Here is a 26,031-nt window from a genome sequence, read left to right as displayed (position 1 = left end):
ATTTTCCCTAGTAGAAAACTAGACAGCTGCATTGCTGGTTCACATCAGCTATGCTTTTCAGGCTAGCAGCCTAGCTCGCTTTAGTTACAGAACCAGCAAGCTAACGTTAGCTAGCAAAGATGTTTGATAACATGGCTAGCTAGCTAAGTTTGCTAATGAAGATCATGCCATATACAAGCCGAATCTCGCTTAGTAAAATACTTCACCGAAACAGCTCAAAGATAATTAATCATACTCACTTCACTGAATTGTCTGTAACAGTTCACTACAAGCAGCACTTCATATTTCCCACATGGACAAACAAGAACGTTCCACAGGCACAAAGCAGAGAGGATGAGTCGACCCGAGAGGGTTTACTCTGCCCAAATTCGGTCCACGAAAATAAGACCACAAAGTGAGGAGTTTTTGTAAGGAGGTCAATGAGTGTCGAATTTGGTCAACAAAATATATAATTGCTAATTTGCTACGTGAGGTTTATTTGATCGAATATAAGTTGCGTAATGGATAGTTGTTACTGATGCACTGAGTGACGGACGCACGTGGCAACTTTGGGCGAAAGAAAACTAATTTACTGTGGAGATGTGCCTGTTTTTCATATTTGCATATTTCCGTTAGGGAAGTGCACGTGTGCAAAAACTCAATTCGCCTTTGCGCTCCTAAACAAGAAAAACTTGCCAAATCTTAGTCTACAAAACTCAGTCCATTCTGTTCATAACATATTTTAGTTTTGGGAACATAAAACTGTACTGAGATCAAATGTTTCATCAATAAGAAAAGTTGCAGAATGTCGGCCAAAATCCATCTCGTTCAATCTTCTCCCACTGCCGGCCACTGGAATTCCTCCCACTACAATTTTTAGTAGTGAGTAGAAAGGCGAAGTGAATGCTTCACATTTATACATCCGGTGAAATATCTGTCTCTTTGTTCGATCTGTGGTTAGAGCGGTCACTCGACTATTGTGTAATAATAATAGATCATCTTTGCACACAGTCTCTGCGCGTGACCAAGAAACACTACAACCTTGCGCTTCCGGGGCACAGTTTAGTTTACCATATGAAATGGAAGGACTCAAATGATTATAGTAAAATGCCATAATCACTCACGTCGATAATTAATTAATAGCTGGTATTGGAAAATATTGAAGCGTTGGAAAGTAAATTAATTCATTATATGGTAAGTATATCCCAGAAGAATAACACATGCATTGTACTAGGCTATACAATTTGAGTAGAAATAGGTCTATGATTTACATAGGGTACAGAAGTATTAATATCAAATTAATGTAATCAGAGGAGCATTTTTGATAATGCAACACTTGCCCGGGACAAGTGCGCGTGCACATCGTGAATACCTTAGATCAGCTGATCACTGTAAACATAGATGTATGACACGCTCGCAGTTGGCACTTATCAATTGTCGTTGTAATTAAAGGCTGAAATGCAGGATGCTTGATACAGTTCCCAACTATGTGGCCTGCTGATCTGACTTGTGATGTAGTTAGTTTATGCGTATTGCGAAACACTTTCACCCGAGAGCGCACAAAACAGGAAGAGTTCCAACCGAGGGATTAGAAAATCACATGCTAATGGTAACCTAGCCTACTTCTGAAGAAGTTGAGCAGCAAAGACTGCGAAAACAATCCCCCGGCTGAAGGACCACCGCAGAACGATTTTTACGGTTAGTTCATATTTTGTTTTTCTTTGAATTGTTTGTCTTTCATTACATGTCTTCATGTTTGTGGCCAGTGTTGGTGTTAATAGTCCTAAGGTAGCCAATAATGTTCTAAAACTATCTGGGTCGTATTTAGTAGGCAAAACGTGTCACTTCGTTCATAAACGTTGTCTCCGTACTGAACACGACCCCTTGACCTTTCAAGCTCATTCACGATTTATGTCAATTAGGGAATTAATCCTATCATCAGTAATGTTTGTTCACAAATATATCTATTTGTCTTTTAAGGTTGCCCAATGTATGACGTGATGAAAAAAATGTGGTCTTCATGTGGGGAGTTTATTTCCCCCAATATCTTGTCCTCTTGCAAACATCATGATGTTGTAGCCTAAACATTTCAGATAACATTTCAAACACGTCCCATTGGCTACTCCAATCAAATTGACCAATCTAGGCGTTTTGTCTATCAAACACCTGTGATAATTTCAGGAAATTTGAAATCAGCTATTTAGTCACATACTTAGTTTTGCTATGTAATGGCTTCTCATCAAGGATGTCACAAGATAGGCCAATGTTTTTTTCATTTCTAGAATGTTACATCTACCAGTGGTGAGATGGCTCAAAACCAGGGGATGACAGAAATAATAATAATATGCGTTTTATTTTTACATTGTTGGTTTAGAATTTGTTTTTAACTGTAAGCCTAGAAGCATGATTGCTGAATTGCTGTATAGTAGGTTCTGAAATTGACACCCTTTATGAAGGTGAGTGAAAATGACTGTAAAATATATCATTAAAATACAGAATTATATTGTATGCAAAATTATTTTATTCTAATTAATACACTTGCTCATAGAGATTTTTTTTTTTTAACAATCTTTTTTAAAATTCTAAAAGTTATGGGTCAAAATGATTGACACCCCTGTTTTCAATTCCTCACCTTGCGAGGATAATGGCAATGAGCTTTTTTCTAAAATGTTTTACGAGTTGGAGAATATATTGGGAGGGATCTTAGACCATTCCTCAATACAGAATCCTTCCAGATCCTTGATATCCTTGTCTGTACTTATGGACTGCCATCTTCAGTTCAAACCACAGGTTTTCAATGCGTTTCATGTCCGGAGATGGATCTTGCAAAATGTGGATTTTTGTGGCCAATTAACCATTTAAAAATGGCACCATAACATCAAAGATCCATCACCATATTTTACAGTAGGTATGGGGTTCTTTTCTGCTCACGCATTCTCATTTCGGCACCAAATCCACCACTGGTGTTTGTGACCAATGAGCTCTATTTTCATGTCATCCAACAAATGTAAATGCCTGCCATTTGCTGAATGGCCTTGGCACTTGGATTGGAACCGGTGCTTTGGTCAGAAGATATGAATATAGAGCTCTTTGGCCACGTACACCAGTGGTGGGTTTGGCATCGAAAGGAAAATGCATAAGTAGAAAAGATCCCCATAAGCCTAACTACTGTAAAATATGGTGCTGTATCTTTGCTGTTATGGGGCTATCTTGCTTACACGGGTCCAGGGGCCCTTGTTAAGGTCAACGGCATCATGAACTTTACCCAGTACCAGGACATTTTATCCCAAAAAAGGTTGCCCCTGCCGGGAGGCTGGAACTTGGCCGCAAGTGGATCTTCCAGTGAGACAATAACCCCAAGCACTCATCAAAATCCACAAAGAAATTGTTAATGGCCATCTCATATTCCGGACTTGAACACCATTGAAAACGTTTGCTTTGAATTGAAGAGGGCAGTCTATAAGTGCAGACAAGGGATCTCAAGGATATGTCAAGATTCTCTATGGCAGAATGGCATAAGATCCCTCCCAATCAGTTCTCCAACTCATTAAACATCTTAGATGCTCAGTGCTGCTATCCTTTTAAGTTGAGGTCAACCAATTTTAATCAGAATGGCCGTAACAATCGGTAATCAGCATTTTTGGACACCGATCATGGCCGATTACATTGCACTCCACGAGGAGACTGCGTGGCAGGCTAACTACCTGTTATGCGAGTGCAGCAAGGAACCAAGGTAAGGTGCTAGCTAGCATTAAACATATACATTCTTTATGTGTATAAACATATACATTCTTTATTTGACCTTTTATTTAACCAGGCAAGTCAGTTAAGAACAAATTCTTATTTACAATGACGGCCTAGGAACAGTGGGTTAACTGCCTTGTTCAGGGGCAGAACAACAGATTTGTACCTTGTCAGCTCAGGGGTTTGAACTTGCAACCTTCCAGTTACTAGTCCAACGCTCTAACCACTAGGCTACCCTGCCGCCCCAAATATCTTATATAGAACAATCAATCTTAACATAATCACTAGTTAACTACACATTGTTGATGATATTATTAGTTCATCTAGCTTGTCCTGCTTTTAACTGTTAACTGTTAACTTATCATTGAATCACAGCCTACTTCGCCAAACGGGTGATTTAACAAGCGCATTCACAAAAAAAGCACTGTCGTTGCACAAATGTGTACCTAACCATAAACATCAACACCTTTCTTAAAATCAATACACAAGTATATATATTTAATATTCGTTAATATTGCCTGCTAACATGAATTTCTTTTAACTAGGGAAATTGTGTCACTTCTCTTGCGTTCTGTGCAACAGAGTCAGGGTATATGCAGCAGTTTGGGCCGCCTGGCTCGTTGTGAACTAATTTGCCAGAATTTTACATAATTATGACATAACATTGAAGGTTGTGCAATGTAACAGCAATATTTAGACTTATGGATGACACCCGTTAGATAAAATACGGAACGGTTCTGTATTTCACTGAAAAAATAAACGTTTTGTTTTCTAAATGATAGTTTCTGGATTTGACCATAATAATGACCTAAGGCTCGTATTTTTGTGTGTTATTATAATTAAGTCTGATTTGATAGAGCAGTCTGACTGAGCGGTGGTAGGCAGTAGCAGGCACATAAGCATTCATTCAAACAGCACTTTACTGCGTTTGCCAGCAGCTCTTCGCAATGCTTCAAGCATTGCAATGTTTATGAATTCAAGCCTATCAACTCCCGAGATTAGGCTGGCAATACTAAAGTACTTATTAGAACATCCAATAGTCAAAGGTATATGAAATACAAATGGTTTAGAGAGAAATAGTCCTATAACTACAACCTAAAACTTCTTACCTGGGAATATTGAAGACTCATCTTAAAAGGTACCACCTGCTTTCATATGTTCTCATGTTCTGAGTAAGGAACTTTAAACGTTATCTTTTTTACATGGCACATATTGCACTTTTACTTTCTTCAACACTTTTGTTTTTGCATTATTTAAACCAAATTGAACATGTTTTATTTATGAGACTAAATTGATTTTATTGATGTATTATATTAAGTTAAAATAAGTATTCATTCAGTATTGTTGTAATTGTCATTATTTTATATATAAATTGTCCGACTTGAATCGGTATCAGCTTTTTTTGGTCCTCCAATTATCGGTATTGGCGTTGAAAAATCATAATCGGTCAACCTCTAATTGAAAGGTATTGAAAACAGGGCTGTCAATCATTTTGGCTCCTACCTTTTTTGAGGAAAAAAAAAATACTTTTTAAACTAAATCTAATTCTTTGAGCAATTGTATTAGTATAAAATATTATAATTTCCCAAATGTTTTGAACATACAATATAGCTCAGTATATGAATGATTTATTTTATACAGTCATTTATTTCTCATGTTTATCAAGGGTGTCCATTTTTGACCCCACTGTATGTACACATAGGAATCATAGGCAAATCTGTTTGCATGCTCCTACTGCAACTTTACAATTATTTATTTATTGAATGAAATCGGATGACAGATTTCAGCAGAGTATATGAAGCAAGATTTTTATAGCCACATCCCACCCTGGTGCATCCCAGACATGTTATTTGTGGTGTACGATAAGGAAACCGTATGCTTACCATTTTTCTTGCAGGGCTAGTGTGGTGACGGAAACCTTTTCAATTTGTGTTGTTTCCTTGTCCACTTAGGTGATTTCCACTTACATCTTTCATTTAGGAATGTTCCTTACCTTTTAAACCAAATAGGCCTTACAATGCATTAGGTAGTCTACGTGTGTCTACATGAACTAGACACATTTTTGTCCATGATTAAAGCACAAGTTATTTGCGTCTTGAGAGTAACAATGTGTACTGTATGTATGGTGCTGCTGTCTGGTTGCTGAAAAAGCCTAGATAATGAATTTCTCGCACTGTTGTAGAGAAGCTACTTTTGACAGAAGTGAAACTGACCACCTTACATTTTTCATTTACTGTGTGATCTCAATTTCATTTGTTTGGTTGAATGTGCAATGTATATTAGTATTAGGAGTAGTAGCCTAAATCTTTCAGTGCTGTGGTCTTCTTATTCAGTTATCTATGGAGGATCTGGATCCGGAAGACCAGTTTCTGCGTCATGCCAGAAATGGGAATCTTGCAGGCATCCAGAAGCTTCTCATGTCCAAGATTAAAGAAGAGGCCAACCTCAACATCAACTGCAAAGGTAACATGAAGTAGTTGCTTGCTGCTGGTCAGTTATTTGAATGAGTGAAGTTCTTTATTAGTATACTACAGTATTGAGGAATTTGAGTGTATCTAATCTATTTCCATTGGTGGTCTAGAAAAAGGGTTTAGCTAACTTTAGGCCCAAGGGCATAACCCTGCAGGATGGTTACACTTACTGTTATCTATCTACACAGGAATGCTAGGCAGAAATTTGAGTGTCTAATCTGTCCTCAGGTAAGAGTAAGTCTAACCTGGGATGGACGCCTCTCCACCTGGCCTGTTACTTTGGACACAGAGCAGTGGTGGAGGAATTACTCAAGGTACAGTAAGAAGCGTCTATTTTTAATTAAGAGATGGATGATTGTTTAAAACATATATATTTTGCAGAATTAATGTGTGCTCGTGTGTTGGATATTCCCTGCAGGCTGGAGCAGATGTTAATTTGCCCAATAATGTAGGAGACACACCACTGCACAAAGCTGCCTTCACCGGAAGAAAGGTGCCAAATTGTACAAAACATTTTGACGTCTGTCTGTCTTTATTTGAGTTTATTTTTCATTTTATATGCATGTTTGACTTTTTGATATTCACTGTTGAATTCCATGCATGTGTTTATTCAGTCACTCAACCAGTAACTCAATGATGCATTGTTCAGGAGGTTGTCATGCTGCTGCTAAGCTATGATGCATGTGCCACTGTCATCAATGGAACAGCACAGATTCCTAAAGATGTCACTCAGAATGGGGATATCAAAAACATGCTGGGAGGTAAGTGAATGTTCATAACATTAATAACAGTGTAATATGTCCAAACTACTCTGAGTATGTTATCAACTTATTTTATGTTGGTCAAAAAGAAGCACCTGAATCAGTGTTTGTTACAAATCTTTGAGTCAATTATAGCATGAATTATTTTTTTATCCATTCAGCGGCGGAGAGGACAGAGGAGCGAAAACTAGAAGAAGAGCTTTTAGACGCAGCGAGAGAGGGAGACCTTTCGACCCTGTCACAGCTGGTGAGCGCTTGACTCGTGTTCAATACAAAGTTTGGGTCTACGCAATATCTGTTACTTTACCAATTTCGAAATAATAACTTTTCTCTCAGTGTATGATAAGAAACATATCCTTCTCGGTTTTGTCTTTTTACCCAACAGGCTCTCTTTGTCACTCTTGTTTTAGCTTAACAGGAAAAAGCCTCCAGACATGAACTGCTGTGATCTCTTGGGTAACACCCCACTGCACTGCGCTGCCTACCGTGGTCAGAAGCTATGCGCCCTGAAACTGCTAAAGAAGGGTGCTAGCCCCAACATCAAGAACAAAAATGGTGAAGATGGGCTCAGTCAGCAAATGAAAGGTTACATACTTAGAAGTGTATAGTTTTCTGTATAATGATTCCTTTTCTTTGACTTGTGCACAGATCAGACTGTGTTTGACCTTGCAAACAACACAGAGATAAAGCAGATTCTGGAAAGCAATATTCATAAAGTGAGTGTTTTGTTATGTAAGAAAATTATTGAAGTCAGACTTGACCGCACATTGTTGTTGGAGAAAGCAACCATTACAAATGTTGTCTCTAAACTTGTCTCTCAAAGGGTATGACTCACCATGTCCAGATGTTTGAAGGAGCCCTTTGGAAGGTAAAGTTGTTTGCAGATAAATCCACTATTTTCACTGTCATGTTGTCAACATTGAAAAGCTTATTATCACTTGATAACATTTTCATGTACATGATTGATGACTTATAAACAAACTTGTCCTGACCCTTCTGTCAGAGTTCCCGGTTTTTAGGCTGGCGTTCCTACTGGGTGGTCCTCCAAGATGGGGTTCTGTCCTGGTACTCTAAACAGTAGGTGCTCTCTCTCCTTCCTTAGACACAAGCTTGGTCATTTGAACCTCTTCCTGATGTTCTATGATTGGTACAATAATTTCTACATCTTAAGTTGGATTCAACTGCTAAAGGACACCCTTGACCCACACTAGAATCTTACACCTATTCGTTCATTCTCTCTCTCTCTGCCTCCTAAGGTTGGATGCAGCTGCCAATGTCCGAAGACAAGGCTGTAAGCCCCTGACCCATGCCCATTGTTTGGTAGGCCTGGATTGTTTGTTCTCTCATCAGATTTAACATGGTGACAGTATTTACTGGAATATTAGGGTAGAATATCACTGTTTTACCATTTATTTTTCAGATAAAAGCTAGAGATAACTGCTTTTTCACGCTCAAGTGCTTTGATGACAGTGTGCATCATTTCAAGGTGTCCCCCAAGAATGACCCTGAGGCAACAAGAAAAGTGAGATATAGTTTGTTTTACTGAATTATTACTGTACAGTGCAATTGAAATATTCAGACCCCTTGACTTTTTCAAAATTTTTGTTACGTTACAGCCTTATTCTAAAATTGCTGAAATAGTTTTCCCCCTCATCAATCTACACACACTATCCCATAAAGACAAAGCAAAAACAGATTTTTAGAAAAAAAAATCAAATGTATATAGCAAAAAAACCAACTGAAATGTTACATTTAAATAAGTATTAAGACCCTTTACTCAGTACTTTGTTGAAGCACCTTTAGCAGCGATTACAGCCTTGAGTCTTCTTGGGTATGACACTACAAGCTTGGCACACCTGTATTTGGGGTTTCTCACATTCCTCTCTGCAGATGATCTCAAGATCTGTCAGGTTGGATGGGGAGCGTCGGTACACAGCTATTTTTAGGTCTCCAGAAAGTCCGGGCTCTGGCTGGGCCATTCAAGGACACTCAGAGACTTGTCCTGAAGACACTCCTGCGTTGTCTTGGCTGTGTACTTACGGTCATTGTCCTGTTGGAAGGTGAACCTTTGCCCCCAGACTGAGGTCCTGAGTGCTCTGGAGAAGGTTTTCATCAAGTATCTCTCTGTATTTTGTTCCGTTCATCTTTTCCTCGATCCTTACAAGACGTCCAGTCCCTGCCGCTGAAAAGCATCTCCACAGCAAGATGCTGCCACCACCATGCTTCACCGTAGGGATGGCGCCAGGTTTCCTCCAGATGTGACGCTTGGCGTTCAGGCCAAAAATGTGGTTTTATCAGACCAGAGAATCTTGTTTCTCATGGTCTGAATCTTTTAGGTACCTTTTGGCAAACTCCAAGTGGGCTGTCATGTGCCTTTTACTGAGGAGTGGCTTCTGTTTGGCCACTCTACCATAAAGGCCTGATTAGTGGAGTGCTGCAGAGATGGTTGTCCTTCTGGAAGGTTCTCCCATCTTCACAGAGGAACTCTGGAGCTCTGTCACCAGAGTGACCATTGGGTTCTTGGTCACCTCCCTGACCAAGGCACTTCTCCGATTACTCAGTTTGGTGGGGCAGCCAGCTCTAGGAAGAGTCTTGGTGGTTCCAAACTTCTTCCATTTAAGAATGATGGAGGCCACTGTGTTCTTGGGGAGCTTCAATGCTGCAGAATGTTTTTGGTACCCTTCCCAAGATCTGTGGCTCGACACAATCCTGTCTCGGGGGCTCTACATACAATTCCTTTGACCTCATGGCTTGGCTTTTGCTCTGACATGCACTGTCACCTGTGGGACCTAAGTCTCATAGCAAAGTGTCTGAATACTTATGTAAATTAGGTACGGTACATTTTTGTAAATGTGCCAAAAAATATCTTTACCTGTTTTCGCTTTGTCATTATGGCGTATTGTGTGTAGTAATTTAAAACATTTTAGAATAAGGCTGTAACGTAACAATGTAGAAAAAGGGAAGGGGTCTGAATACTTCCCAAATATCATACTGCTTTTCATTGCTTTCATAAGTTGAACATTTTATTTCTTATTTTTTTCAAACAAAAACATTGTGTTAGAATAAAAACAGCCTACATTTGAATAAACCTACAAACAGTCTGACATACGCGCAGACAACAAATTACGCTATTCTCATAACCTAATTTCCCCCCTGTCATAAGTCATGTGAGAGCCCAATTCTTAGCCTAAGAGCAGAACATGCAGCAGCACAGTGTACTTAAGTCCATCGTGTAGCTCAGATGAGTGCATGTTTGTTCTGTCCTACAGAGGTGGATGGATGCTATGGAGGAACACTCTGCCTACAGTACACACTACTGCTCTCAGGATCAGGGCAGCGAGGAGGATGAGGAAGAAGTCTTGAGTGTGGGAGAGCTGACGGAATCATTACAGGTAAAATACCAGTCTACAACCTGTATCTGATAGTTGCTATTTGTCTCTTGCCGTCTCTCCTCACATCTCCATCCTCCTCTCATGGTCAAAATGTAAATTCTCCTTCTGCAATTTAAAAAAATTACATGTAATGGGTAATCTTAAGATCCTTAATATTCACAGTTAACGCTAGCGTACCTGTAGACTTCCGGTCATTGCGCTAACCTTAGTTAGCATTGGCTGGCGACACTTCCTTCATACTGCATGCAGAGACATACAAATGTTTCAGTATGCCTTTAAGTATGGTTGTCATGTGTTTCCCCTCCTCCCTGGCAGTCAGCTGAAGCTTGTCACCAGAAGCTGGAGAAGGAGGTTGGAGCATTCCTCTCCTTGGTGAAAGAAGATGGACTTGCTGAGAGTAAAGCCTTTTCTTTCATAGGAACTCCATTGCCACAGACATGTAGTACAATACCCTCATTCATAGCATAAATGTCAAATGTAATTGCACTTTTCATTGTATTTCACTTCCAATAGAAGCTCGTGCCTAAACCAATTGACCCATATTTAGTGTAAGACTAGGATGCAACGATAGCCCTATAAAATGTCGGCTGAATTCAGCCGACAAGACTTTAGTGGTACATTTTATGTTACCGTTAAACAATATTTGACTGCTCTCTCAGAACACCACTAAAATGTCCTGTGGTCTTGTTTGTTCCCTCAGAGCTGCCGCCCGTGATGCTGCAGAAGATGAAGGAAGTGTGTGAGCTGTCCAGTGAGACCTACTCTAATCTCAACCACTGCCTTAGCCTCTTCTCCAGACAGGATGGGGTACGTCACTTCACTTCTGTGTCGACTAACTTCGTTGCTCTGCCAATAGACTTTGTTTTTACTACAGATAAGAGCTCACAAAGTCACTTGATTACAGAGGATACACTCTGAGGACAAAGATTCAGAAGTATTTTGCATACACACAGCCTCACAAAAACGTAAACTGTCCCATTTCCCAGTGCTATGAGAGTAGAATCTGTGGTTTACAAACATTTGATTTGCACAGAGAGAATCAAGCTGAGTTGAGCTCCAGAATAGGGATGGAGAACATTAGGGCTATTAATGAGGCACAATTTGATGTGTCCACATGCATTTACATCATACTGTACATTATATCTGATGTTTTAACTCGCTAAACATGCAGGAGAGATAAAGTAGAGAATAGATAGGTGTAATACATGAAAAAAACAAGTCTTGGCTGGTTATGTACAATGTGCAATTTAATTGGCATTTTAGTAAGAGCTTATCTGCATTATTTTACTATTCTCATCCTAACCTATGATTGTGTGGAAAAGGTGAAATGAGCATCCGGGTGTAGGCCTAATAAATGTGTGATCTGGCAGGCAAATGGATTGCTACTGCTATGATGGATTATTCATCTAGATTATCAACCATACTGTGTAGGATGTCACAGCTGTCAGGGGCCAACCATTGTTAACACTTTACAGAGTGTCCCATGGCTTCCCAGATTGTTACTGTGGCGCTAATGTCTATTTCAGCTCAGAATTATGTGTTGTATTATAGGTCTCAACGATCACATAATTATAAGTGACTGTGCAATGCATTGGAACTATAATAATTATTTTGACTTTGGCCTCCTACATTTTGAGTTGAACTTGTAATATTTGAGCTGTCAAAGAGAACAATCTCTCCGGCTTCTATCACAGGGTCATGTGGTGAATGTTTTCTGTTGGGTTGTAATTTGAAATACTTGCTACACTGGAATTTAAGGGTTAAATGTAGGAGGAATGTATATGGTGGATTCAATTAAGGGTGGATATGAGCCATGGGCTACTAAGTAAGGGGAAAGGCAATCGCATGATTACGGTCACTGATAAGGGTGGATAGCTGTGGATTAGTGAGGAATGGGGCTGAGGTCAGGTCACACGAAGGAACAGTTTATTACCCATGTCACTGCATTTCCTGCCTAGCAACAAAGATGTAATGTTTATTGAAAAGGAGGAGACTCCACCTAAAAGGGGGATATTAATAATTGTGCTGGTGGGAACATGTATTTGTCTTTTTCAGCTGTTTGACCCATTGGGTGAATAAACTTGGTTTGAGCTTTTTCGAGTTGTCCGTTAGTTTTTATTCTGTTTTATTTAGAACCTAACAGTTCAAACAGTATTGATGAGCAGTGAAGCAGAAGAAGCCATTGCTCCAGCCTCATTCCATAACAGTGGCTTCCAGATGTGGCTCTACAGCCTAGCGGTGCTACCTAGCTTCCCCTAGAGATGGGCTCTACAGCCTAGCGGTGCTACCTAGCTTCCCCTTGAGATGGGCTCTACAGCCTAGCGGTGCTACCTAGCTTCCCCTTGAGATGGGCTCTACAGCTTAGTGGTGCTACCTAGCTTCCCCTTGAGATGGGCTCTACAGCCTAGTGGTGCTACCTAGCTTCCCCTTGAGATGGGCTCTACAGCCTAGTGGTGCTACCTAGCTTCCCCTTGAGATGGGCTCTACAGCCTAGTGGTGCTACCTAGCTTCCCCTTGAGATGGGCTCTGTACATGGACCTGAGGGCGAACTATTAATGAGGCACAATTTGATGTGTCCACATGCATTTACATCATACTGGACATTATATCTGATGTTTTGACTCGCAAACTGTTTGTGAGGTGGAAATGCCTAATGTAGTGTTTATTTTTGCCCAAAAGCCCAGATTTGTAGAAATTACAGAGAGATGGAAAGAATTTAAGACTAATGATGTGGTAGAATGAAGAGGAGTGTCACTCATTTCTACATGTGTTCATGTGTCATCACTGCCAGATGGTGACGGAAAGATATGCAGTGCAGAGATCACTAATCATTTGAGTGGAGAGGGAGGGTGTGTGTGACTAGGCCTACTTCATAGAGGAATAGAGCGTCTGCTAAATGACTAAACCTTCAATGTAATAGAGTGCTTTGTGGAGGTTGAACTCACTCTGGTGGATCATGACTGTCTGAAAGTGATTCTCTACAGAACTACATCCGCCATTGCTCAGAGTCACTCTCCAGCTCAAACTACTGGGACGGCAACTGTTACTACTGCTGCTATGTGCTACTACAGTACCATCATCTGGTGATTACAACACAGCATCTCCTGATGGGTGATTCTGCTACTGTTGTCATTGCTGCTGGCTCCTCAACAGTGCTCTGTTCTGTGAGCACACAGACGAATGCCAGTATCCCACCAAAGGCCTATCCTATGGGAGAAACTCTTTACCAGCAAAGCATATGGAGGAGGCTACATTTATTGTGAGTTTATTTGCGACTCGAGGTCAGTGAGCTTTGCAGTGATTGTGTTATTGTAGTTGGTTCCTGGTTTGAAGTGTGACTGTTTCACTGTGACTCACTGCATCTTTTGGTTGTAAATGTTTAAGTATGATAACAAGGATGATACTGCCATATATATAACTTTACATGTGTTTGGGAATCAGCAATGTTATTGCAGTGTTACAAGGACTAACGATGACTAGCAGTTGGACCAGACATTTTGCATGATTTTGTACATTTAAATCTGTCGTTTCATTACTTAAGTTTGGATTTTTTTCTCTTTATTGGTGAACCCTCACCAAAGCAAGGTATAATAATATCATAAGCTTCCTGGTTATCATATAATGTTGAATATGCTATTTATAATTATAGTGAAGTTGCACAGGATGTGACTCTGATTATTGCATAATCTCTCGTTATAAAACTGTTGCGCAGATTGGTCCTAAAGTAGTTACTTACTGCCTGTGCTGTTGCTGTTAATGAATCCATTACATTCAGGCTGTTAGTTTTTGATATTGAATGAGATGTTTCAGTGGCTCTTAGTGGAGGCCTAGACAGAATTCTACCAAGTCCTCAGAGACATCTTGGTGTTTGTCTATATGCTACCTTACGTTATCTGTAAGTCTGCTTCCGCTCCCATCAATTCCCAGCCTTGGTTACAGTTGAGCTGTACTGTAGTTCACTGTGGTGTGTGTGTGTGTGTGTGTGTGTGTGTATCTACCTTCACGACTTTGAGTTGCCCTCACCAGAAACTCTATCCTTGCTGTCTCTTGAAATGTATTTCAATTTTTAGGCTCATCTATCTGGCTTTATGCAGAGAAGTACCAGCCAAGCCACAATGTTTCAATGGATCCAAGAAATTCCGTTTTTGGAAAGGAGAAGTCGTATGGTCATGAGGTTACATTTTTGGAATGTAAACAATAACAAACTAATAATAACAAACTAAAACACCCGTCCCCACTCTACATCCGGGGGGATAGCTATCTCCCCCAGAGAACGCAACATGTCAAATGCACGTTACAAGCAGAAAAGTAAACCGTCTACTTAGAAAAATGGAAAAGCGGCGTTACATGTAGCCTAGTCAGTGTATGGAGGAGGCGGAGCTAGCCAGACAGACACTTCAGAAGACGTGGGCTACTTGGCCTGGAGAGTGGTGAGATTGCAGTTAGTATTCCATTTAACCCATCTTCAAAGGTATAATTGTAGCTCTCATTGCGGCTCTCTCATTTGTTGACAAAGTAAACATGTTAATGTGATTGTGATAATTTGAGACTAATAATCTTTCACAATAAACAAGTAATTCACATTAATACTCAGTAATAATAGGCATAGTAATGAACTAAAAGTTTTTGTTCTGAAGATGCAGAATAATTTACATAGCACAATTAAATAGTATCCAAATATAGTGTAATGGCAGTGTAGTACAATACAAGGAATCCATCCATGTACAGTGCTGCAGTAGAGACAACAGCAGTGTGGGTGTAGAGATCTTGAGTCTTCTTGTGACAAGAACAGAATAGATACTTTATTGTCCACTGGTTAGAATGGAAATGTTTCTTCTGCTTTTCCCAACACCCTGCAGTGCAGCACCCCTGGGGGGGGGGTTGTTTAAGTGCCTTTCTCAAGGACACAATGGCAGGAGATGGTACAAGGGATCCTTCCAGCTGCCAGTTCAATTTCATACCCATTTATTTGTCATCCTGGGCTTGAACCATTGTAGTAATGGCACCACACGTATTCATTGCCCCTGTAGTAGTCTAGCCATAGAGCAGTGTTTCCTGGTCCTAGGGGCCCACATTTTTGTTTTTGCCTTACCACTACACATCTGTTTCAAATCATCAACACTAGATATGTTAATCATTTGAATTGGCTGTGTAGTGTTAAGCCAAACATAATAAGGTGCACCACCCCTTTGGGTCCCCGGGACCAGGATTGAGAGACTGAGGTTGGTGAGGTAGACCAGCAGCTGGAAAGTTGCTGGTTTAAGCCCCAGCCCGGGCAACACAAACATGGGAATGGAACTGAACTGTAGTAGTAGAGACATTAGGCTTATGATTATGGGCTAGCATATCAATATATCTAGCTAGCTACAAGTGTCTTAACGTTAAGCCTAATACTAAAAAAATTATGTAGCCAAGTCCTCTATAATACTTAGTTAGTGCAAGGTCCATTACTGGGTTAACTTGACAAGCCACCCCATCAGCTTTGTGGGTAAAAAGCTACAGCTATATCAGTTGTTTGCACAGAACGCAGCTATGGTAGCTTAGCAACAATACATGGATGTAGCTATTATTGTCTCACAGAATTAGCTATTCAAATGTTAGCTAGTCAAGAGTTAGCTAGCTACTGGCTAACTAGATAGATGTTGCAGCAACCCACAATCACATTTATTTTCCTGTTGCACAAAGTTATTTTTGGGTGGCATAGATGGCTTTAGCTAGGCCTTCAGACACTTAGTGGAAAATTTATAGCTAGCATATTAGCTAATCAAATAACACGTTTACGTTACCTGGAGTGAAATGTAGCCAGACCTTAATAGCAGTGATCCACGCACGTTGTCCTGTTTTTAACTAACCACAACAACACCGCACTTGACCCTTATACCTCAGTGTTCGCTACCTTTTAGTAGCGAAAGCTAGCTAGCGAAAATTTTCACAGGTCGGAGTGCAAATGACACAGAAAAGGGGAGAGGAAGGGGAGCTAGCAACATGTTGACGGCTCTCACTACAATCAAAACTAAACAAACTTGTGCCACGCAACGGGAAGTGGTCGGGGGCCAGGGATCAACAGTTATAGAAAAGTATATTTTTATGTATTGTATTTTCACAGAAGATCTAGTAACTATGTCTAATTGGCCATTTCCTTGTCTATTGTGGTCATCTGATCTCCTCTGTTCCACAAGGGTCATGTTCTCTGGACAGCCATTTGAGATGGCAGGATTCAGGCACCTGTCCTCCACTACAACCAAACATGTCTTGTTCCTCTCAGCACTGCTTCACTCTAGCCCTGTGATGTCTGTCTGCTGATCTGAGCACAGTAATAAGAGTGATCAGTTAGTATGCTAATCTTGTAGTCTACAGACCTACACAATATAGGTCCTCTCATCCGTACAGAGATCTCTGCTGATATCTATACTCTATTCACTGTATACTATAACTTGCTTTTCGGTGTTGATATTTGTAGGCCATGACGTGCCATCAAACATATACTGTATGATTATTAATTATTGTGTGTGTGTGTGGTTCAGGTGCGCAGTCTGAAATTGGAGCAGGAGGTGGAGAAGAATAAGATCCTGTCTGAAGCGTTACAGACTCTGGCTACAGAGCACCACGAACTTGAGCAGTCCGTTGTCACAGGCTCTTCTCCACAGGGCGCGCTCAGTGAGGATGACTTCCACGACGCTGTGTCTGGTGAGTATGGCTTGTTTTTTTTATTTACAATCGGATTGATTTAAAGTGAGAGAACTTGCCTCACCTGTTTGACACTGATTATTTTCTTGATGCCTTTAGCTGTTCATGTATTTTATGATCTTTTGTGTTTACATGTTGTGCTAAGATGACTTGCTTGTTTGAATATAGTGTGTGCACCAATTTAGTTGCAGTTGAGCAATGCCTACATTCCTACAATATAGTATTCAACTTTGAAAATGCTTATAACAGTCCTTTACAAGATGGCCTGTGATGATGTTTAGGATGATTTTTGTAATGATCGATTGACCGATGCCTTCATCAGTTGGTTCAGGGCACTTTAAATGCAACTCGATCCAGAGATTAAGTTTCTCCCCTCAGGGCTTTAGGGAGGCTCAGGGAAAAGTGTCAGTTGCCGATAGCGACATGCAGTCATTCATAGCACTGTCCCTCATATTTCTAGTCCCTGTCTTTACAACATGCCTGCTTATACCTTTCCCTCTCAGACTCTGAATCGGAGCACTCTCTGAGCGGCTTTGAGACGGTGGCCAGCCATTCATTCGACGAGGAAGGCTCTGTCCTGTTCAGCAGCGAGCGCAGCAGCCCCACCAACATGTCTCGAGAGGATCACCATCAGGATGAGTCCCAACCCAATGGGATCGTGAGGTACAGGTGAGCTGAGCCCCCCTGACACCCCTCCTACCCACCCAGCTTCTATCCCATCCACCCTACATCCAAGCACACACAGACAGGCGTCCTCTTTACATTACACAGCTGTTTTTACTGGAAGGTAGAAGCTTCCGATTTGGATTGAACATGGAAAGAAAAGTCACTTTGCCTCTTTGCACAATACCTTAACTTTTAAGTCATATTTTTGTTTGTTAATGAACATTTTGTCCCTGACTTTCCATTTGAGAGAAACCCTTTCTGTAAAAAATACAGAGGTGGAGTTTCTTCCAGGTCCTGAAGCTAAGTCTTGTTCTTTACCTTACTGCTTGTTTACTTGTGTTCCTAGACTGCCAGGATCATACCTGAGGGTTTTCCCTGTTCCTGCCAAGTCAGTCAGCGTGAATAATTTAGCGAGCCGTCCAGGCAGGAGAAAAGCTCTCCATTGAGAAGGCCGAGCAATGTGTAGGACCAGTTAAACATTGAGGTCACAATGTAATGCAGTAATCGGAACTCGGTAGGATCCTATGTTCACTGGTCCCTTCAGTCTGGAGGCTGATCAGGGTATAGGAGTTTGATTGCTTTTTCCACTCGGTCTCATTCAGTGTCACCATCAGTGGCGGCAGGGTAGCCTAGTGGTTAGAGCGTTGGACTAGTAACTGGAAGGTTGCAAGTTCAAATCCCCGAGCTGACAAGGTACAAATCTGTCGTAGCCAAACTCAACCAGACTGGCAGTTAGGAAGTTAATTAAATAGCATATTCACTAAATGGGATGTGTGAACTAGAGTATCCACATGTTTTTATCTTCTTCCGCTGTATTTGTGTGAGCAAGAATTCATGTTGAATGTAGGTGTTCATATGAATGTACATGTGTCGGTCAAATTACTCTCACCATAAATAGAGTAGCAGTGAAGGTCTCAAGGAGCAGATATTTCCATGGCTGGCTACTGGACACCTTGTATAGGGGTGTTGATTGTAGACCTGGGCCTTAGTCCAATAGTCCGCTCTGCATGTGCCTGAAACAAAACTGAAGGCTTTTGTTGCACTCAGCAGACTATATTGTCCTGAATAAGATATGACTCCTGCGTTAGTGATATAGCATCTGTTACACGTCTAATCCAATGAAACGCAGATCACTGTACCATAAGGGTAGATTCAAAGTCAACAGAGCGCACGGTGTTACTTGTGTCATTTGTACATTTACCTTTTATGTGTGTGTGTGTGTGTGTGTGTGTGTGTATGATGTCCCTCACTCCAGAACAAGTTTACCAGCACCCATGTTCTCCAGAAATGACTTAAGCATCTGGAGTATCCTGAGGAAATGCATTGGCATGGTGAGCTACCAACCGGCATTCTGCTTTATTGTGGCCATAATAGTCCCTGTATTAAGCTCAGTCAATCCTATACTGATGTTTTGTTCAGTAAGTAACGTACATCTATACAACTGTGTCTTTTCTTGGGCTACCGCTCAGAGCATGTCATAATCCTGATGTGGAATGTGGTTCAGTAGCCGGGGAGGGTAGTCAACAAAATTAAATCCAGAAAATCACATTATAGGATTTGTAATGAATTTATTTGCAAATGATGGTGGAAAATAAGTATTTGGTCACCTACAAACAAGCAATATTTCTGGCTCGCACAGACCTGTAACTTCTTCTTTAAGAGGCTCCTCTGTCGTCCACTCGTTACCTGTATTGATGGCACCTGTTTGAACTTGTTATCAGTATAAAAGACACCTGTCCACAAACAAAGAAACAAAGAAATCAATTGTGGGAGAAATTATTAGGAAATGGAAAACATACAAGACCACTGATAATCTCCCTCGATCTGGGGCTCCACGCAAGATCTCACCCGGTGGGGTCAAAATGATCACAAGAACGGTGAGCAAAAATCCCAGAACCACACGGGGGGACCTAGTGAATGACCTGCAGAGAGCTGGGACCAAAGTAACAAAGCCTACCATCAGTAACACACTACGCCGCCAGGGACTCAAATCCTGCAGTGCTAGACGTGTCCCCCTGCTTAAGCCAGTACATGTCCAGGCCTGTCTGAAGTTTGCTAGAGAGTATTTGGATAATCCAGAAGAAGATTGGGAGAATGTCAGATGAAACCAAAATATAACTTTTTGGTAAAAACTCAACTCGTCGTGTTTGGAGGACAAAGAATGCTGAGTTGCATCCAAAGAACACCATACCTACTGTGAAGCATGGGGGTGGAAACATCATGCTTTGGGGCTGTTTTTCTGCAAAGGGACCAGGACGACTGATCTGTGTAAAGGAAAGAATGAATGGGGCCATGTATCGTGAGATTTTGAGTGAAAACCTCCTTCCATCAGCAAGGGCATTGAAGATGAAACGTGGCTGGGTCTTTCAGCATGACAATGATCCCAAACACACCGCCCGGGCAACGAAGGAGTGGCTTCGTAAGAATCATTTCAAGGTCCTGGAGTGGCCTAGCCAGTCTCCAGATCTCAACCCCATAGAAAATCTTTGGAGGGAGTTGAAAGTCCGTGTTGCCCAGCAACAGCCCCAAAACACCACTGCTCTAGAGGAGATCTGCATGGAGGAATGGGCCAAAATACCAGCAACAGTGTGTGAAAACCTTGTGAAGACTTAGAAAAAATCCAAATGTTTTCTGTCTCTCATTTTGTTTGTCATAGTTGAAGTGTACCTATGATGAAAATTACAGGCCTCTCTTATCTTTTTAAGTGAGAGAACTTGCACAATTGGTGGCTGACTAAATACTTTTTTGCCCCACTGTACATACATGCATACATACATACATACAGAACCCTAGTATGAAAACTAATCCTGTTCAATGTTTAGCCATGGCACAGTACTGTAACGCATTAAATGTCAGTGCTTCAGCTTTTTTTGGTTCTGTATGGACTAATTGATGCTCTGAGTAGGGTTTATGTGTGCATTCTAAAACAGTATACACTAGTATTTACATTTACACCATTACATTCAATTGTTTCGCTATAGCTTATTATGCTATGATGAGCCTATGGGATGTTTGAATTATGCAACCTTTCCATGGTGCATTGCATCACTGCTTATTCCTCATTCCAAGAGACTTTCTTATTTAATGTTTTGAAAATGGGATTCACGTAGTACAACTACTTGTGCTTCCGTTTTCTCTCTTTCTTTCTCTTGTTCTCTCTCTCAGGAGCTGTCTAAGATTACCATGCCAGTGATTTTTAATGAGCCCCTGAGCTTCCTGCAGCGTCTGACAGAGTACATGGAGCACACGTACCTCATCCACCAGGCCAACGCCTCCTCTGACTCCATAGAGAGGATGAAGGTACACACAAGAGAAATGATCTGGAACACGGGTTTGATTATTGATTTATTTTTGTCAACTTTTTGGTACACATAAATTGAGAGCGACAAGCATAGGAAGGTATAACGCACATACTGCATGTAGGGGGAAAAAAAGTAATGAAAATTCTCTACATCAAGTAATCTGTTTTGCATTGACAGTGTGTGGCAGCGTTTGCTGTTTCTGCTGTGGCTTCCCAGTGGGAGAGAACTGGAAAACCTTTCAACCCGCTACTGGGAGAGACCTACGAACTGGTCAGGTAAGAGTGAGGGAGGAGTACATCTCCTAGGACTGGTGATTTATTTGGAGGATGAGAAGTGTTGAGCCAGCCATTTTACAGCATTGGATACTTCTCTTACCCTCTCAATCCCCACCCTTTTCTCTGGCAGAGAAGACCTGGGGTTCAGGTTGATCTCAGAGCAGGTGAGCCACCACCCACCAGTCAGTGCGTTCCACGCCGAAGGCCTGAAGAAAGACTTTGTGTTCCACGGCTCCATCTACCCCAAACTCAAGTTCTGGGGCAAGAGCGTGGAGGCTGAACCCAAAGGCATCATCACACTGGAGCTGCCCAGGTAAGCATGCTCATTCATGCACCAACAATAGTTGTGATGTTTTCTCATGTTGTCTGTGTGAAGCCAAAATGTATTGTTCAAAGACATGTTGTAAGACATGTTGTTTTAGAGTTATTTGTACTTCCAGGTATAATGAGGCCTACACATGGACAAACCCTACATGTTGCGTCCACAACATCATTGTGGGGCAGCTGTGGATTGAGCAGTATGGCAACTTGGAGGTTCTCAACCACAAGTAAGGGAAACACTCTCACATGTTTAGACTAAGATAGGAAGTGCAATGTGTGAATGAGGAAGTATGAAAGGGGAAATTATTGAATGGTATTTCTACATTTTATTCACAGAACTGGAGAAAGATGCTGTCTGAATTTCAAACCCTGTGGCCTTTTTGGCAAGGAATTGCACAAAGTTGAAGGCTACATTCTGGACAAAAGGTATGATTTTAATGTTGTGGCGGCTTTGATTTAGCCAGCCTATCAAAGTACCTTTATGTTTTTCATATATTTCTCCAGCATGTTGCCATATTGGCAGTGATGTCTGCAGTTTTTAAACCGACAGTATTTGTGTTTTTGGCAAAGCAAAAAGAAGGTCTGTTCTCTCTATGGAAAGTGGACAGAGTGTATGTACATAGTGGATTCTGCTGCATTGGAGGCACATAAGAGAAGTGGGAAGAGGGCAGAGGAAAAGAAAAGCTGTAAACAGGTGTGTATGTAAACGGGTGTGTAAACCCCATAAACTCATGTAATCCCCATTACATGGCAAACAAATACTTTCGAGTTCTCCATTCCTGAGGGTTTTTGTTACTCCCAAGAATGTAATGTGCTGGGTGTCAAGTTAAACATGTTGAAAGTGTACAATTAAAAAAACATGTACTGTGTTATGACAACTCTTACAGTTTTAGGTAGAAAAGCTTCAGTGGAGTGCTCCTCTTGTTTTCCTGCATTCGTTTTTGATGTATTTTATGAAATTGTATATGCAGGGCTCCCTGGTCCCAATGGCGACTCCCTGATTAAATAAAGCTAAATACATTTGTGCTGTTGTCCAGGGCTCTGGTGAGGAGGTGGAGGAGATTCCCCTACCAGAGGCTGACACCGTAGAGGTGATCCCAGGCAGCCAGCTCCTGTGGAGGATAGCCCCAAGACCAGAAAACTCTATAGAGGTTAGACACATAAGAAAACACTCCTGTTTAGATGGATGGTGTATTCAAGCATACAAAGATGCAGAGGCTTAGAAACCTCAAGATCATAAAGCATAATTTTACAGTCTTCACAGCTTTGTATTGAAATATTCAGTCCTGGAAACAGTTTTTTTGTGTGTATGTATTTGTAGATGTACAGCTTCACGTCGTTTGCCATGCAACTGAATGAGCTGGATAAGGATATGGAGGGGCTCATCCCAAAGACAGACTGCAGGCTGAGGCCAGACATACGAGCCATGGAGAACGGAGATATTGGTAAGAATCAGGATACGTGCTTGTGTATCATCTGCAAACACTTGGTTTCAAATCAAATTTTATTGGTCGTGTATACAGATTTGCAGATGTTATCGCAGGCATTGTAAAATGCTTATGTCTCTAGCTCCAACAGTGCAGCTCTATATCTAACAGTACAATAATAATACAAAAATAAACATTTTTTAAAATATACAAGAAATTAAGACATCAGAACGATCAATAGCAGAGTCTGGATATACATGTATAAAAAATTTCATTTTTATTTTGTATTTGATTTAACCTTTTATTTAACTAGGCAAGTCAATTAAGAACAAATTGTTATTTATAATGACGGCCTAATAAAGCGGTCAAAAAGCCTCCTTGGGGGATGGGATAAAAAATACAGGACAAAACAAGCATCATGACAAGAGACACCACAACACTACATAAAGAGAGACCTACGACCACAACATAGTATGGCAGCAACACAACAACAACACAGTAGCAACACAACATGGCAGCAGCACAGACATGATACAAACATTGACAACAGCGCAAAAATGTAGACAACAATACATATACTGTGTATAGATCGTATGAAAAGGTTGTGCAGTAGTTATATACGATGAGCCATGCCTAGAATACAGTATATACATATAAAGTAGGTAAAACAGTATGTAAACAGTTTTCAAGGGCAGCAGTCTCTAAGGTTCAGGGCAGGATACCGGGTAGAGGCCAGCTAGTGATGACTGTTTAACAGTATGATGGTCTGGAGATGGAAGCTGTCCCAGCTTTAATGCACATGTACTGTCTCCGCCTTCTAGATGGGTGAACAGGCTGTGGCTCGGGTGGCTGAGGTCCTTGATGATCTTCTTGGCCTTCCTGTGACACCTGGTGCTGTAGATGTAGCACTGAGTGCACAGTTAATCTAAGGTAGATCCGTGAAAACCCCTTGTGTTCTCCTTGTAGATCTTGCAAGTGAGGAGAAGAAGAGGCTAGAAGAGAAACAGAGAGCTGCACGCAAAACCCGTTCCAAATCTGATGACGAGTGGAAAACAAAGTAAGACTGAGAGAAATACATGTTTTGACAATTGAATTTGTTATATTCTCAATGTACACAAATATATCATTTTAATAGGGTATCCCTTCATTTGATCCATTTCTCCTTTGGTATCTGGTTTACTGCTTTATACTAATGCAAAGTCCTACTTTTCTCTTCCATTGTCATGTTCTCTGTATTGCACCTTTGCTTTGATGTGAAGAAACCCTGCCCTTGGCCCCAGGTTTGAGTTGCTTGCTCTTACATGTGCTCTGCACTGTCAAACTTGTGTGGTAGCGCCATCTACTGGTGCTAATACATACTGTGCATGCATCAGTTCTGATCTCAAATTGGAAATAATTGCATACACACCCACTGACTATTTATTACACAACCAATGCATGATTATCTTTTTAGACATACTGTTTTTTTCACTTATGCAATGCTAAATGTAATGTAGACACTAACTCTCATTCATAAAATTACATGATGAAATCCTGACCCCACCCCCCCCTACCCACCCATGCTCACTGTATCCCTTCTGTATCTCCAGGTGGTTTCATCAGGGTCAGAATCCCCACAACGGCTACCAGGACTGGTTGTTCTCCACTGGCTACTGGGACCGCAACTATTCTCTATTACCTGATATTTATTAATGGACACTAATGGAAATTCCTTGAATAGTGAGATTTATTCTTATCCACGTCAACTTCCTTATCTATTATGTGATTCCATTCCACTAATTTGTTTTTTTAGACCAGTTAATTACATCCAATATGCAAATAGGAGATTAATACAATAAAGTCTTAATTTATTACAATTAAAATACTGTGTATGAATATAACAATAATTGATGATTTTGTAATACAAAATGTTCAGCTGTTAAACATGCTTTAAAATGTAGCATTCGGTCACATTTCATGCAGCCATTTTAGATCATTTACTTTTTAGCATGTGTATTCTCTCCATTGTAGCTTGGTTGACAGGGGTTCATGATTTGAGTCGCTGTTTTGTTTTAACTTCATGATGCAGTGCTTTGATTGTGTATGGTGTGATCTATCATACAGTATTCTATTTGCACAAGCCTACAACCTTGGCCCTTTAGGAACATACAGTATCCACATACTAAATCTGTAATGTACAGCTGTTTTGTGTTAACAACTTCGTAAAATGTTTGTTACAGAAAATAACTGCACTCACATAATGTACATATTCTCAGTGGTTGGGATTTTTTTTGTTAGTTTATAACACTTTCTTTACTTATATTTTACTATTATCCCACAGCTCAACTGTTGCTGATCCTCATTCCCATGACTTTTGAGTCCATCAATGCTCACATTCATTTGTGAGGTCACTGATTGACTGATGCATAACACAGTGTATTGTTGATTGCTCCATTGATTGTAGGAAGAAAAAAATACGGGTACAATGCTTACTATTGAATGTTTCCACACTGCTTAGATAATTATGATCATCACTACAAGATCTGCTCATGACGATCATTGCGGGAGAAAATTAACTTGAGGGAACACATCTCTAAAGGTTATGGTAGTTACATGTTTTATGCACAATTCCTTTCCGTTACATTTTTCAGAGCAGTAAGCTATGCAATTATCTAAACAGAGGACTATCCCTGTCTATTCTCTAACCGCTGTCCTTTTACATTCCTCTTTTCAACTGTGAAGGGATCCTATAGGACATGGGTCATAATAGAGAATAATCTAAGTTATGGGCTGTAACATAGGGCTAGTGTAATATGGTTATGAGACTTTGTATCATGGTTATAGGGGGGAAAACTTGATAACAGGGTATCTGGTACTTTGAGGTTATCTGAGAAAATGTATGCAGAGGTAGTACAATCCAATTATTAGCATGACCCTCTAACTTGGTAAATAATGACTATAATAAAATAACTAACTTCTAAATGTAAACAAGTTTGTTCATTTTGTTAATTAAATGCCTTACTTTGG

General features: G+C 40.6%; 2 protein-coding genes across 7 annotated transcripts in view; one reads left to right on the top strand and one right to left on the bottom strand.

Moving 5' to 3' along the window:
- Positions 1-1,015, bottom strand: part of dohh (deoxyhypusine hydroxylase/monooxygenase) — an 8,286-nt gene extending 7,271 nt beyond the window's left edge. The window contains exon 1 of the mRNA XM_020499053.2: positions 240-1,015. The gene's annotated coding sequence lies outside the window, so the exon portion shown is untranslated. The remainder of the gene's footprint in view (positions 1-239) is intronic.
- osbpl1a (oxysterol binding protein-like 1A) lies at positions 984-26,031 on the top strand. 6 transcript variants are annotated; one of them, XM_020499049.2, is made up of 29 exons: positions 984-1,677; positions 6,057-6,186; positions 6,423-6,508; positions 6,613-6,687; positions 6,844-6,955; positions 7,117-7,202; positions 7,366-7,510; positions 7,604-7,671; positions 7,779-7,823; positions 7,959-8,032; positions 8,212-8,275; positions 8,376-8,477; positions 10,225-10,347; positions 10,663-10,744; positions 11,048-11,154; positions 16,872-17,034; positions 17,538-17,703; positions 18,956-19,031; positions 20,866-21,000; positions 21,180-21,277; positions 21,408-21,590; positions 21,718-21,825; positions 21,935-22,024; positions 22,169-22,292; positions 22,636-22,749; positions 22,920-23,043; positions 23,992-24,082; positions 24,285-24,305; positions 24,615-25,991. In XM_020499049.2, the coding sequence occupies exons 2-29, from the start codon at positions 6,063-6,065 to the stop codon at positions 24,715-24,717; spliced, it is 2,889 nt and encodes a 962-aa protein (XP_020354638.1). In that variant the 5' UTR covers positions 984-1,677; positions 6,057-6,062; the 3' UTR covers positions 24,718-25,991. The 6 variants fall into 6 exon arrangements, with proteins under 6 accessions (XP_020354638.1, XP_020354640.1, XP_031641898.1 ...); XM_020499051.2 differs by lacking the exon at positions 24,285-24,305 and having other exon boundaries at positions 24,615-26,031; XM_031786038.1 differs by lacking the exon at positions 24,285-24,305 and having other exon boundaries at positions 17,538-17,697.

Source organism: Oncorhynchus kisutch, linkage group LG13, assembly GCF_002021735.2.
Source record: "Oncorhynchus kisutch isolate 150728-3 linkage group LG13, Okis_V2, whole genome shotgun sequence".
In the NCBI taxonomy this organism is placed as follows: domain Eukaryota; kingdom Metazoa; phylum Chordata; class Actinopteri; order Salmoniformes; family Salmonidae; genus Oncorhynchus; species Oncorhynchus kisutch.
This window is presented reverse-complemented; position numbering and strand designations above follow the sequence as displayed.

What these genes read in the sequence shown, in the direction of transcription:
- osbpl1a (XM_031786035.1), top strand. Translation starts at nt 6,063, where the DNA reads ATGGAGGATCTGGATCCGGAAGACCAGTTTCTGCGTCATGCCAGAAAT. An exon ending in TTGAAGGAGCCCTTTGGAAG is followed by an intron (nt 7,824 to 7,958) that starts GTAAAGTTGTTT and finishes CCCTTCTGTCAG; the next exon opens with AGTTCCCGGTTTTTAGGCTG. An exon ending in GATGACGAGTGGAAAACAAA is followed by an intron (nt 24,083 to 24,284) that starts GTAAGACTGAGA and finishes TTTGATGTGAAG; the next exon opens with AAACCCTGCCCTTGGCCCCA.